The 15,444-nt window shown below is 46.8% G+C and overlaps 1 protein-coding gene across 2 annotated transcripts in view; it reads right to left on the reverse strand.

Annotated features, from left to right (window-relative positions):
- Positions 1-3,981: 3,981 nt before the first annotated feature.
- The window catches only part of LOC105533825 (cyclic nucleotide-binding domain-containing protein 2), a 57,614-nt gene continuing 46,151 nt past the window's right edge, over positions 3,982-15,444 (reverse strand). The window contains exons 10-11 of one of the 2 annotated variants that reach the window (XM_011972372.1): positions 10,968-11,125; positions 3,982-4,324 (exon numbers count right to left, since the gene is read on the reverse strand). In XM_011972372.1, coding sequence (XP_011827762.1) covers positions 4,006-4,324; positions 10,968-11,125 — 477 coding nt within the window. In that variant the 3' untranslated portion in view covers positions 3,982-4,005. Of the gene's footprint in view, positions 4,325-10,967; positions 11,138-15,444 lie in introns of both variants that reach the window. The other variant, XM_011972371.1, reaches the window with a different exon arrangement.

Raw genomic sequence — 15,444 nt, forward strand, 5'->3', positions numbered from 1 at the left:
CTTGAGAACCAGCGCTCATTCTGCAGCTCACAGCCTGGAAGCTAGGCAGTGCTTACACACAAGTCCCACTCCCCCTGCCCTACCTTCCCCACACTGTCCCACTCATTCTTTTTCCAAACAGTACCCTCCCCACACAGCGCTTGGTATGGTTTGCTGCCCTGTCTCCACTCTCCCCTGAGAGGCTGTCCGTTCATGTTCCCGTGAGCTCCTTCACCTAGAGAAGAGTGTGGGGGTTGGGCTCCTCCTACCCCAATCCACTCAGTGATGGCCTTTATCACTGATTATGAGGGCTCAGCCTTCCAAAGTCTTAGTTTCCTATTCCACTGAAGGGGAAGAGAGTTTCTAGATGATCAAATTGACCTTGGTCCGAAAGACGTGAATAACACTTAGCGAGTGCTGAGCACTTACTGTGCCGGGGACTTTACACCATACACTGAATATAACAAGCACCTCTTGCTGCCAACTCCCTGCTTGGTTACTGGATTCAAAGATAGAGCAGTACTGCCTAATTCTATAATTCTATTCAAATGTTCACTTGGTTTCTCAAACAAATGCCAAAGAGGGACACATTCTCATTGCACAGAAAAGTACAGAGGACTCCTTGAAGTCCTCTTCAGACATTTCTCCTTCGCAAGTTCTTTTGTCAATAGTGGCTTCAGGAACTCTGCTCTTCCTCAGCTCCCCGCAAGACCTCCTGAAGCCCAGCCCAGAGTCTCTCTCCCTTCTCAGTACCCTCACCCTCAGTTGCTCTTCCAGGCTATTTTCTCACCCATTACTGCCCTAGAAAACATGTTCTGCCTGTTATTCTGGAAGCATTTTCTTATTTCCCAGGAAGCAGGACCCAGAGATCTTGGTGAAAAAAATCTTCCACCTTGTTATACACATACCACCTCTCTTAATCCTCAACAGCCATTAAGTGGCAGAGACTGCAGGACTCAACAGGTCACTGAACTCCACAGTCAGATGCTCAGCAAGGTGACTGCCATGTAATAAGTGCTCAACATGTGACCCCTTACATAAAGTGTTTGGGCTGGGCATAGTGGTTCACACCTGTAATCCTGGCATTTTGGGAGGCTGAGGCAGGAGGATCACTTGAGGCCAGGAGTTTGATACCAATCTGGACAGCACAGCGAGACCCTGTCTCTACAACAAAAAAAAAGAAAAAAAAATTAGTCAGGCATGATAGTGCGTACCTGTAATCCCAGCTACTTGACAGGCTGAAGCAGGATGATCGTTTGAGCCCAGGAGTTTGAGACTGTAGTGAGCTATGATCATGCCACTGCACTCTAGCCTGGGTGACAGACAGCGACCTTGTCTCAAAAATAAATTTAAAAACATAAAATTTAAAAGGAATTTGGTGACCCCAGCCTAAAAAATAAAAGGCAACAGAAAATGCATCTTATCCTCCCTTTGATTCTCTGCAGTGCTCAATAAATAAATTTCAAGGCTGGGCATGGTGGCTCATGCCTGTAATCCTAGCACTTTGGAAGTACCAAGACAGGTGGACTGCCTGAGGTCAGGAGTTTGAGACCAGCCTGGGCAACACAGCAAAACCCCGTATCTACTAAAAATACAAAAAATTAGCCAGGTGTGTAGCCAGGCATGGTGTCCCACACCTGTAGTCCTACCTACTCGGGAGGCTGAGACACGAGAATCGCTTCAATCCGGAAGGTTGCAGTGAGCTGAGATTGCATCACTGCACTCCAGCCCAGGCGACAAAGCAAGAGTCTCTCCAAAAATAAATAAATAAATAAATTTCAAATGGATGAATAAGAAGCCCACACCAATCATCTTGGAGCCACAGCCCTAAATGCAAAAAGATACCTAAATATGATCAGACACTCCTACTTACTTTGTCCCAGAACAGCGACCCCTTGTTCTTGTAGGTCACAGTCGACCTTTCCAGGACTGCTGCAGACATCCCTGACTCCTTGCCTCTGGAGCTACCAGGGAAGTGAAGATCTGTAAGTCCACTGCTTCTTTACCCTTTATGTCCACACTCCCTTCAGAGAGAAAAATTTCATGCTGCTTCTTTTCTGGTATGCAACATGAAAACAGTTTTCTTTTAAACTCAACAGAGTTCCAGTGTAGTGGCTCTGTATGAGCTTGTCCTCACATTGCTAATAAAGACATACCTGAGACTGGGTAGTTTATAAAGAAAAGAGGTTTAATTGACTCACAGTTTTGCATGGCTGGGGAGGCCTCAGGAAACTTAGAATCATGGCAGAAGGGGAAGCAAACACATCCTTCTTCACATGGTAGCAGGAGAGAGAATGAGAGCTGCGTGAAGGGGAAAGCCCCTTACAAAACCATCAGATCTCACGAGAACTCATTCACTATCATGAGAACAGTACAGGGGAAACTGCCCCCATGATTCAATTATCTTCACCTGGTCCTGCCCTTCACACATGGGGATTATTACAATTCAAGATAAGACTTTGGGTGGGGACACAGCCAAACCGTATCAGGCTCATACTTGTAATCTCAGCACTTTGGGAGGCCAAGGTGAGAGGATCCCTTTAGGTCTGGAGTTTGAGACCAGCCTGAGCAATACAGTAAGACCCTGTCCCTACATAAAAAAATTTTTAATTAGCCCCATGTGGTGGTGCATACCTGCACACCCAGCTACTTTGGAGGCTAAGGCAGGAGGATTGCTTGAGCCCAAGAGTTCGAGGCTGCAATGAGCTATGATCGTGCCACTGTACTCCAGCCTGGGCAACAGAGCAAGATCCTATCTCAAAATAAAAATAAAAAATAAATTAAACAAACAAAACTGTAATGTTGAATATGCTTTTCAAACTAGACTCACCCCCATTCATGAAAGCCATTGATCTTGTCCAACTTGCTCATTTCACCACTGGGGAAACGGAGGTACAGATAAAGGAATCAAAGTGCTCAAGAGGGTCCAGTGAGACAGAAGCACACCTGGGACTGCCAGAGCTCCTGGTGCCCAGCTCAACGCCCAGGCATTCCTCAGAGTCTATGCCTTGCCAGGGACAGAGCGGGTGACTTGGAAGCGGGCAAGCTCCTGTGCCGCCATGGCCTCCGCCAGGCTCCTCAGTGTTCTCAAGCTAACCTATGGGGTTCTCAAAGGGAAACAGGTATCTGGAGCTTGGTCTGTGGTGCTGAGGCTGCTGGAGACAGGAACCCTGAGTTCTAGGTCCAGATCAGTGATGGGTAGCTCCAGATTAAGGACCCAGCAGAGAGAGTGAGGAGCCCTCTTTAGTTTCGACTCTGCAGCCTCCTTGTCTCCACCTCCTCTATCACAGCTGCTCACTCCTCATCCTGGACCCGATGCCTGCTCCTGTCATGCTGTCCCATCAGCGTCTCTCTGGCTCCTGTACCCTCCTCCCATCTAGTTGCGGCCTTGCTTCTGTCTCTGACAGGGACCCAGCCTACCACCTGCGGGCCCATATGTGTTTTGTTTGACACTATTTGAAAACAATCTGAATTAGTTGCTTGTGTTTAAAAACTGGTAGGAATCATCTAAAATACTGAATTTCTGGATTCTCTTGAAGAATCTACAGACTGACAATATGAGGCCTGAATTATTTTCTGGCAGGACAGCAACTGACTGGGCTAAGGGGCAGCTGCCCCATCTGGATGGGGAATTCATACAGCGGGCCCCAGCATCTCCACCATTCCCTGTTGCCTTCCCAGCCCTGCTGCTGCGCTCCTTTAGATGACCCGTCTGACCTTGAAAGGCATTCGCAACCCTAGTCTTGACCACTTTGATTTGAGCCTTCCCCACATCCAGTTCATGAGATAAGACCATCCTATCCTGAGACCATGCCCAGTGATTGACCCATCCACACACAGCCTCTGACCATCCATTCACTCAGCCCAGCCCTCGAGCGTCAAGGGAGACTGTGCCCCCATTGCTGTCCCCCAAACACCTCTCTGGACCCACAGCTCAGCCCTCCAGGGCCCCCTCCTCCAACTCCCACAACTCCCATGGTGGTCATTCAGAAAGCACGGTGGCCAATCCACCATCCTTTATTTGTCCTAAATAAGGACCCCTGCACTTTTATACTGAGGCAAGAGTTCTTGGATTTTGTACCGAGGTGCTTTGATGGCTTGGACAATCCTCAATGGGGGGAGGTATTTCTGGGGTGCCATAAAAATGGGATAACGAGGTTTAGTCATCTTGTTGATGCTGCACAAATCCAGGACCACAGACTTAGGGTTGTAGATCTCTTTCTTCTTGGGCCGGATTGGAGGGAATGGTGGACTTTGGCGAGGCTCCACAAGCAGCCGCAACAGGTCCTTCCGAAAGATATTCCAGCTGTTCTCCTGGAGGAACCTCTGGCACATATCTTCATCACTAAAGGGCAGGCACAAAAGCCAAGGTTCTCATGCCAGTCCCGCCCCTCCAGCCTTGCCTCCTGCCACTCTCCCCTCCCTAAGCACGTGGTGCTTCATCCTGCTTCTCTGACCCTCCCAGACTCTCCCTCTGCACCCTTTCCCTTTCCACAGTTTTCTTCCCTTAGGCCTGTGCTGTCTCATGTAGTAGCAATGGGCCACATGTAGCTACTGAGTACCTGAAATCCAGCCAGTCTGAAATAGAGATGTGCTGTGAGTGTAAAACACAAACCAGACTTAGAATAACAAAAGAATGTAAAATGGCTCATTAATCGTTTTATATTGATAAATGGATAAAGTGTGGTATATACACATTGCATGATTCTGTTTATGTAAGCTGTCCATAACAGGCAAGTCTGTAGAGACAGGAAATAGATTGGTGGCTGCCGTGGACTGGCCATGGTGCTGTGGCTCCACCCTGCCCCCTTCCCTCGTAGCAAGTAATGCTGAGGAAGGTGGAAGGACTGGAGCCTCCTGAGACCACATCAAGGCAAGGGGGTGTTAAACTTCAATTAACTCACCTGTACTCCCTTACCTAAGCAGACAAGCTGAATACTTCACTCACAAGTCAGAACATTCTTCCAGCCAGATTATATTGACAAAGATAAAGTCAACTTTGATCCATAGAGATTGGCTTAAGAAAAAACCCAGAGGTCAGCATGGCTACAAGCTAGTCCTGTAGCGTCAGCAATATGGCAAAGCCAGCTTCCCCCCGCTCATGAAAGCTGGGCATGTGCACCTCTTCTCAACTCCATGCTTGTGGCAGCAGGTTGGTAGTTTGAAACTGGCCATGGTGGGAGTATTTACACCACAGAAATCAGCAAACACTGCAGGCTAGAGTCCTCTTCCTGCATCTTGGAGAGCTGGTTGTTAAACATCCACTGAGCACACTACTGGGTAGTCCTCACTTAAAAAGTTCCATTAACTCCCAATTTCTTACATAATAAATAATAACAACATCTCACTCTGACTTAGGACTTACCATGTGTCAAGCACTTTACATTTGTTAACTCATTTAATTTTCACAATCACCCCATTTCACAAACATAGAAATTGGGGTGAGGCTAAGGAATTCACCAAAACCTAGGAGGGGGCTAGCAAGTGATGCCTAATTCTTAAGGGATAATTTTTTTTAAAACCTAGATTCTAAGCTAAGACAGACAAGACTCTATGTCACTTCCTGATGTTGATGTTCACATTGATTTCCAGTCTACTTTTTCACTGAACAGGGTAGCGTCGGCTTCACACAGTGGTCTCAGTTCCAATCCCCTGTCTCACTTGAACTGAAAGCTGCATCTGTCCTTTCAGGCTTTAAAAAATCAACCCATGGCCGGGCGCGGTGGCTCACGCCTGTAATCCCAGCACTTTGGGAAGCCAGGCGGGTGGATCACTTCAGATCAGGAGTTCGAGACCAGCCTGGCCAAGATGGTGAAACCCTGTCTCTACTAAAAATACAAAAATTAGCCAGGTGTGGTGGCACACGCCTGTAATCCCAGCTACTCAGGAGGCTGAGCCACAAGAATCACTTGAACCCAGTGGGCAGACATTGCAGTGAGCTGAGATCACGCCATTGCACTCCAGCTCGGGTGACAGAGTGAGACTCCGCCTCAAAAAAAAAAAAAAAAAAAAAAAAAAATCAGCCCATGACGCCCTTAAGCCCTCCTGGGCAATCCCCAGCATTAGTTCATACTATCAGTCTGTTTTGGGTGATTCTCTTCACTTTGGCCTTGGGGGATTTCCTGACTTTCTTGTGTACGCAGCCATGCATTCTACCCCGCATGGGCCCCGCTGTGCTCTGTAGGGGTGATTTTCAGGATATCCAGCCTGCACTATTCACAGGACAGGTACCTCTGCCACTGGCTCTATGATCTTCAGGACCTCAGAGTCTTTGGTTAAAACCTGAGGGATCTGAGCTAGCTAATGGATATGTTTTCTGCCTGTTTTAGCAGTCTAGAAAGGCATGAGTTCAACAATTAATGAATAAGACAGAATTCTGTAAGTCAGCATTCTAGATGAGGGCCGCAAATGCTGACTGAGCAGGGCGGATGCTGAATGTTCCATCTGCTCCCCCACCACCCGCAAGTCTACGTAAACCTTTTCTGAATTTCCATTCAACAGATATTAACCAATCCCCATCACATGCCAGGCATTATGCAATGAGCTAAGGCTGCTTAAACCCTTTTTTGAGTGGCAGGTCTAAATGGCTATTTCCTATATTGGTAGTACCCAGGAATCAGAGAAGTGTGGCATCCTTGAACCAGAAGGAACCACCAGTATTTCTCAGCTTGTTTTTCTCACAAGACTGCCCCAGTGTTGGCCTTATTTACATATCATCTGCTTTTTAAATTTACTAATGATTTTCCAGGCTGGGCACGGTGGCTCACACCTGTAATCCCAGGTGAGGCTGAGGCGGGCAGATCACCTCAAGTCGGGAGTTCGAGACCAGCGTGGCCAACATGGTGAAACCCTGTCTCTACTAAAATTAGCCAGGTGTAGTGGCAGCGCCTGTAATCCCAGCTACTTGGGAGACTGAGGCAGGAGAATCACTTGAACCCAGGAGGCGGAGGTTGCAGTGAGCCAAGATCATGCCACTGCACTCCAGCCTGGGCAACAAAGCAAGACTCTGTCTAAAAAAAAAAAAAAAAAAATTACTAATGATTTTCCTTCAATCTGTTCAGTTTCTTTTACTTAAATATTTACTTTAACTTTGTCTTAAGCAACAAGATCTGTCAGATCACATGGTTAGTAAGCTAGTCATGTTGCTTTTTCTAATTCATACACATAAATACATAACTATTAAAACTAAAAATGTCAATCTGTGAGCCACCTAAAATCATCCTGTAACCCTCCTGTGGAATATGTTCCATACTTTAAAAACTACTCATCTACTCTAATTTTCTTGTTTTGCTGATTGGAGTCGGAAGACTAGAGAAGGTCACGAAGACCTCACATTGCTCAAGGTCATGAAGATCTCATGTCAGAGCCTTTTGTGTGCTTACTGGCCAGGGCTGGAATCACCTGCAGCCCTGTCTGCCTTCATACCCCCTTTCTCTACCATTGGAATCACTCGCTTCCTACACCTGCTGCCAAAACCGTGTCTGATCACAATATCACCGCAAGTAAAGAAAAGAGAGAGGATGCAAAATTGTGTAAGACGTATGAGCTCCATTATGAAAATGGAGCACGACGATAAATGCATATTTGGCACATATTCATGAAGTGAAAAAAACATTAAAAGGAAATACAGAAGATATGAACTGGGATTGCTGGAGGATTGCAAATGATTTGGGTTTTGTCTTTTTCGTTGTTCAGTGTTTTTCAATTTTCTGCAATGAGTATGGCCCATTCACATTTAGTCAACATTTATTAAGCACCTTCTGCATTCTGGGCACTGTACAGGTGCTAGAGACCAAAAGTGGATATAGCACAGCCCTGCCTTCCTGAAACACTTGATCAGGTGGAAGGGAAAGAGCTGTGCAAACAGGTAACTATATGTCAACACAACATGGTCAATGACAGAGCTGTGCAGAGAATATTATGAGTGTGCAGAAAGGGGGTACTTATCCCAAACAGGTTAGTCTGAGGAGGTTTGCTGCAGAAGATGAATCTTACGGAATGAGCAGGAATTTATCACACAAAGGATGAAGGCAGGACTGGGGTCAGCATTTCAGGCAAAAGGGCCAGCATTGGCAAAGGCCAGGTATGTTCAGCATATAGCAGGCAACCCGCCTGGGTTGCTGGAGTGAGTTGGAGGTGGCAGGAGATGCTGCAGGGGGCTTGAGTAGGGGGTCAGACTGCAGTGGGTCACTGCGGTAGCAATGAGTTTGGACTTTATCCTATAGGCAGTGAGATACCATTGAGAGGTTTCAAGCAGGAGTTTAACACAACTAAATTAGGGTTTTAACAAGAACACAGTGGGCAGAAAGAATCCGGCAGGGAGGAGACCAAAGGGAGGAACCTGTGATAAGACTCTTGCAGGAATCTAGCTTGGTGGTCCCGAAGTGGGGTTGGAGGCCAGGCACGGTGGCTCATGCAATTCCAGCACTTTGGGAGGCCAAGGTGGGTGGATCCTTTGAGCTCAGGAGTTTGAGACCAGCCTGGGCAACATGGCAAAACCCTGCCTCTACCAAAAAATACAAAAAAATTAGCCAGGCATGGTGGCGCCTGCCTGTTGTCCCAGCTAGTGGGAAGGCTGAGGTGGGAGGATCACTCGAGCCCGGGAGGTGGAGGCTGCAGTGAGTTGAGATTGAGCCACAGCATGCCAGCCTGGATGACAGAGTGAGACCCCGTCTCTTTCACACACACAGGAAACAAAGTTGGGGTGGAGAGACATGTCACCCAGGGAGATGTACAAGATCCACTAGAGTATGTGAATAGTAAGATTTCATTTATATTTATCTTTCTCTTATTCTTTTAAAAGATCAATTTTCATATGTTTATAATATATATTGGTATAGTTATACTATATGTGGATATAATAAAAACAAATCAACAGATGTTATTTATATTACATATACATACCAGGGAGTACATGCTTGAACACTTTTTAGTAATACCAACGTGAGATGAAAACAGTTTTGAGACCACTGGTCTGGGCAATAAATTAATTTTTACATTTAAATAAAGCTATTTGTTCTCATTATAAAAGCATTAACATTCACTCTAGAGAATTTGGACACTGAAAAAGTGAAGAAAAAACATATCTAATCTTTCAAGATACATACTTATTTTTAATAATTATAAAAGTAAATCTCAGCACTTTGGAAGACCAAGCAGGAGGACTATTTAAGTCCAGGAGTTCAAGACCAGCTTGGGCAACATAGTGAGACTCGCATCTCTACAAAAAAGTTTTCAATTAGCTGAGCATTGTAGTGCATGTCTATAGTTCCAGCTACTCGGGAGACTGAGCTGGGAGGATCGTTTGAACCCAGGAGGTCAAGGCTACAGTGAGCCATGATTGTGCCACTGCACTCCAGCCCGAGGAACAGAGTGAGAACCTGTCTCAAAAAAAATAAGTAAATAAAAATAAAATAAAATAAAATAAAAGCAATGCATACGCATTGCAAGAACAAATATGAGAGGAATATATAACCAGAAAGTTCCTTTAGTTTCACCTCCCGGAGAAAACGACTCTTACCACAGGCATTGTCATTTTTGCTTATTTCCTTCTAGGTTTCTCTCGGGTAAGTGTTTGACAAAGGCATAGTCATAGCACCTGTACAATTCTGTACTGCCCTTTTCCAGTATCATTATATCACCCATTTTACCCTGCTGTTACAGAGCCATTAAGCTTACCATTTTTTAAATAAAACAATTATGTTCTATCAAGAGAAAATACCACAATTTTGTAAACTATCCCTTTAGTGTGGCACACATGAATGTTGTTGTCATTGTTTTTCTATTATGAATATGGCTGCTATGAACATCTTACTTTATTTATTTACTATTATTATTTTTGTTTGTTTGAGACAGAGTTTCGCCCTTGTTGCCCAGGCTGGAGTGCCTCCCAGGTTCAAGTGATTCTCCTGCCTCAGCCTCCTGAATAGCTGGGATTAAAGATGGCCACCACCACACCTGGCTAATTTTTTGTACGTTTAGTAGAGACGGGGTTTCACCATGTTGGCCAGCTGATCTTAAACTCCTGACCTCAGGTGATCCACCTGCCTCGGCCTCCCAAAGTGCTGGGATTACAGGCGTGAGCCACCATGCCCAGCCTACTATTATTATTATTATTATTATTATTATTATTGAATGGAATCTCGCTCTGTCACCCAGGCTGGAGTGCAATGGCGTAATCTTGGCTCACTTCAACCTCTGCCTCCCAGGTTCAAGTGATTCTCCTGCCTCAGCCTTCCGAGTAGCTGGGATTACAGGTGCCCGCCACCACGCCCAGCTAATTTTTGCATTTTTAGTAGAGACAGGGTTTCACCATGTTTGCCAGGCTGGTCTCAAACTCCTGACCTCAGGTGATCCACCCACCTCGGCCTCCCAAAGTGCTGGGATTACAGGCGTGAGCCACCGCGCCCGGCCTTATTATTTTTTAACACAGAGTTTCACTCTGTCACCCAGGCTGAAGTGCAGTGGTGCCATCTCAGCTCACTGCAACCTCTGTCTCCCAGGTTCAAGCGATTCTCCTACCTCAGCCTCCTGAGTAGTTGGGATTACAGGCATGTGCCACTGCGCCTGGCTAATTTTGTGTTTTTAGTAGAGATGGGGTTTCACTACGTTGGCCAGGTTGGTCTCAAACTCCTGACCTCAAGTGATCTGCCTGCCTCGGCTTCCCAAACTGCTGGGATTATAGGCGTGAGCCACTGCGCCTGACCCTGCAATGAACATCTTAATGCAGGGGCTTTCTCCATATTTTGGCTCTATAAATTCACAGATGAATCTCTGTCTCAAAGTGTCAAGACAGTTTTATAACATTTGAAATGTAATGCTAAAATTATCATCAAACGGATTGAGCCTATCTAGAGTGTACCAACAACTCCCATTTCATTTCACCCTTGTCAGCAGTAGGTATTACATTTTTCCTTCTTTTACTAAAATAACAGGTGAAAAATTGTTCATTTCACCTAATGGGACTTACGCACATTTCCAGTACTGACCTGGGGAATGCAATATTGAGCTTTAACAACTTTTTTATCACCTCGTCATCATTGTCAATCAGTTCATAAAATATTTCCTTCCTTATCCGTATCAACTCATTTCCCAGGCTCATCAGGATCAAGGGTCGTGTGTCGCATTCACCCTCTGGAAGGAAGGCCTGGTGAAGACCCTCGGGAGAGAAGTCACAGAAAGTTAGACCTCAGAGACTGGCCAGGTCTGCCTGCAGATTTTCTTTTATTTTTATTTTTATTTTTTTTTTGAGACGGAGTTTCGATCTTGTTGTCCAGGCTGGAGTGCAGTGGCCCAATCTCAGCTCACTGCAGTCTCTGCCTCCCAGGTTCAAACGATTCTCCTGCCTCAGCCTCCCTAGTAGCTGGGATTACAGGCATGCACTACCACGCCCGGTTAATTTTGTATTTTGAGTAGAGATGGGATTTCTCCATGTTGCTCAGGCTGGTCTCGAACTCCTGACCTCAGGTGATCCACCGCCTTGGCCTTCCAAAGTACTGGGATTACAGGCATGAGCCACCGTGCCTGGCCTACCCGCAGATTTTCTAGATGGGAAAAAGAAGGCCTCAAACAGGAGGTGAATTTATCTGGGATCACTGAGCAAATGACCAGCAGGAGAAATCCTGGGCCCTTTTTGCTACATGACATGGAATTCCTCTGACCCTGGAATTAGAAGAGCACCTAAATCAGATTACCCACTGTCCTACTCCAGCAATCTCACTGCCACTATTGCTCTCAAATTTTCCCCAACGTCTAATTACAGCTCTCTCTTTTTTTTGTTGAGTAAATCTGTTTTCTCTTCCTTAGGACTTACGACAAAAATCAAACAGTTAGGTGCCAGGTGCAGTGGCTCACACCTGTAATCCCAGCACTTTGGGAGTCCCAAGGGGGTAGATCACTTGAGCCCAGGAATTTTAACCAGCCTGGGCAACATGGTGAAACCACACATCTACACAAATTACAAAAGTTAGCCAGGTGTGATAGTGCATGCCTATAGTCCCAGGCTGAGGTGGGAGGATTTCTTGAGCCCAAGAAGTGGAGGTTGCCGTGAGCCGAGATCACACCACTGCACTCCAGCCTGGGCGAGACAGGGAGACTCCGTCTCAAAAAAAAAGAAAAGAAAAGAAAAGAAAATTGCCCAACATCACACATCAGGAAAGCAATAAACCTAGGCTTTGAACCAGGTGGTCTGTCTTCAGAGTCTGTGCTTTCAGCAACTACAATGAGGAAACTGAGGCACAAAGAGGTTAAGTAGCTTGCCCAAGGTAAGGAAACATAAAGTGGCAGAGCCCAGCCTTGAACCAGGGATCCACTCAGGAGCACTGCTGTCCTGCTTGCTCTCTCAGCCACCTCCAACCCACATGCTGCAGGCACACAGCTGGAGTCAGTTGCTTCTCTGGCTAGATGCTTCAAATAGCCTCCCAAAGCACCTGGGATCAAATAAATCTCCTCATGCCTCCTAAGGCCTGGGCTGTCTCACCCTTCCAGGCCCTCCATCTCAGCCTCGTGTCACTGCTGCCTTGCTTAGTCTGTTCCAGCCACCCTGCCCTCCCTTCCAATCCCCTCAACACGCCTCCTCCCTCCTGCCTTGAACCTTGAACTTGCCACTTCTGTCTGGAACACTTTTCTGCCAGGTTGTTCCATCGCTTATTCTTTTTTTTTTTTTTTTGAGACAAAGTCTCACTCTGTCCCCAGCCTGGAGTGCAGTTGGATGATTTCAGCTCACTACAACCTCAACTTCCTGGGCTCAAGAGATCCTCCTGCCTCAGCCTCCTGAGTAGCTGGGACTACAGGTGTGCACCACCACACTCAGCTAATTTTTGTTTTTGGTAGAGACGGGGTTTCACCATGTTGCCCAGGCTGGTCTCGAACTCCTGGCCTCAGCGATCCTCCTTCCTTGGCCTCCCAAAGTGCTGGGATTACAGGTGTGAGCTACTGTGCCCAGCCCCATAGCTTATTCTTTTCATCATTCAGGTCTCAGCTTAAACATCACCTCCTCAGAGCAGCCTTCCCTTAGCCACCCCATTTAAGAATCTCTCCACCCACCCTGCTTTCCATTCCATTCCTAACAGCAATTTGTAATTTTCTATGTATTTACTAGCTACCTATTGTCTGTCCTGACTAGATCATAAGCCCCATGAGGGCAGGAATTATGTCAGTTTACTCAGCCACACTGGCACTTTGTGCCATGCTTGGAGCATGGTAGGTGCTCAAGGAATATCTGCTGAATGAGTGACCCAAATGAAGTCACACAACTTTAGAGGTGGCAGCTCACCCAGATGAATCTCCTCATTTTCTCATGACACAGATTCAGAAAGGGAAAGTGATTTGCCCGTGGCCATACAGCCAACTATTAGAAGCAAAATGAGAATAAGAAGTGCTGCTTGCCACCTCTCTTCTGCGATGTCCATGGCTCTGGCCCATCCAGTCTTGACCACTTCAGAGGCCTCAGCCTGCCTGTTCCATGGAGAAGTTGGACTTCCTATATCTCCTGGCTCAAAACCTGGGTCCCTCTACCCTAGGCCCCACCCTCTGCTGTTCCCAGGGCTGACCCAGCTCCACACTGCTACTCCCAAGGGTGAGGATAATGTGACCCACCTTCCAGGGGGCGGGGTCGACAAGCAGTTACCACTCTCATTCTCCTACAGCTGAAGTCGGGGCCTCAACACAGAGAGCTCAGAGTCCTATCACAGGCACCTCACAGAGGCATCCACAGACATTTTCTTCAAAGGGGTCACGTTAACAAATATTTGTTGAAGGCCTTCTATGTGCTGGCCCTATGTGGGAAGCAGCAGCCAGGTCCTTTTGCTAAGTCCCCACCCAAAGCCTTCCAGGACTTCTAGGAAATCAAGGCCTTACTCCCTGTTCCAGCATTGCAGGGCCTGGACAAAACAGACCCTGTTGTTCCTGTTCCTGACACAGCCTCCCCTCCTGTCACCGTCTACCAAACTAAGCAAGGCCTTTTACGTCATGCCTCCATCCTGCCCAGGCCTCAGTGTCCTGTGGTGCCCTGTGTTCAGCTCTGAGCACCTTACTCTGAAACATTAACAAATTGAAGTGAAGCAGACACCACCTTCATTAACTCTAACAAAGACGTATTAATGTAAGATGTTAATAACAGGGGACACTGAGAGAGGGACATATGGGGACTCTCTGTACTATCTTCTCAATTTTTCTGTAAATCTAAAACTGTTCTAAAAAATAAGACCACTAAAACAATGAATCCAGTAGTGGGGGCAGGGGGAGTGTGGGTGACCACGCTTGGCTGTGAGCTGATCACTATGGAGGCTGGGAGGTGGGTGACAGAGCTGAGTGGCAGGAGGAGCGGTATGTGGGCGCAGAGGTGGGGCAGGCAGAAGGACTTTCCAGGAGGAGCAATGAGCTGGAAGGCTGGAAACTAAGCTCCTTGAAGAATGACCAAAGGAATGGAGGCCACTCTGTGTGAATATGAAAATAATTAACGGAACACTGGCACTGTGCCTGGCTACATAAATGTTGAATGAAAAACAAAACAGCATTCTTTAAATACCTAAGGGCATCACATGCTAAGGAAGTAGATTCCTTCTGTTTTAGGGGATAGGGCAGGGAGAAGAGAGGAGCTAGTTTAAAGTTGTAGGAGGCAATGTTTTACTAAACAAAAGGAAGAAATTTCTAAGAGCTAAAAAATAATCAGCATTGACAAAGGGACTGGACCTTTGTCCACTGGACTGTGCTAGGGACTGGACCTCTCAGACAGTACTGGACTGATCTTCCCAGCCCTGAGGACATACAGGCTGGTGTGAGTGGAGAGAAGGAGCATGCACAGTCCACCATAACACAGGGTAAGAATGGCGTAAGGACAACCTTGGAGATAGTGACAGAGGAACAGAGGAGAGGGCTTGGTGAGGGAACGGTTTCCCAGATGCCAAATGACCACATATGAGGCTTCAGGAGACAGCCCTCTGCAGGCACAGGCGGGCTGAATCCCATTTCTCCTCCTGGAAAGCCCTTCTCCCGCTCCACCTCTGCACCCGCACACTGCTCCTCCTCCTCTCATTCAGCTCTGGCACCTGCCACCGAGCTTCCATAGTGATCAGCTCATAGCCAAGCATGGTCATCCATACTGCCCTTGCTACCACTACTGCATTTTTTTTTTTTTGAGACAGGCTCTCATTCTGTTGTTCAGACTGAAGTACAGTAACACAATCATGGCTCACTGCAGCCTCGATTTCACAGGCTCAAGCAATCCTCCTACCTCACCCTCCCACGTAGCTGGGATCATAGACAAATGTCACCATGCCCAGCTAACTTTCTAATTTTTTGTAGAGACAGGGTCTCACTTTGTTGCCCAAGCTGGTCTCGAACTCCTGGGCTTCAGCAAGTGTGAGCCACTGTGCCCAGCCTTGGATTCCTTTTATTTTTTTTGAGACAGAGTCTTACTCTGTTACCCAGGCTGGAGTGCAGTGGTGCAATCCTGGCTCACTGCAA

The sequence above is a fragment of the Mandrillus leucophaeus genome, unplaced genomic scaffold (assembly GCF_000951045.1).
Source record: "Mandrillus leucophaeus isolate KB7577 unplaced genomic scaffold, Mleu.le_1.0 Scaffold129, whole genome shotgun sequence".
NCBI lineage: Eukaryota > Metazoa > Chordata > Mammalia > Primates > Cercopithecidae > Mandrillus > Mandrillus leucophaeus.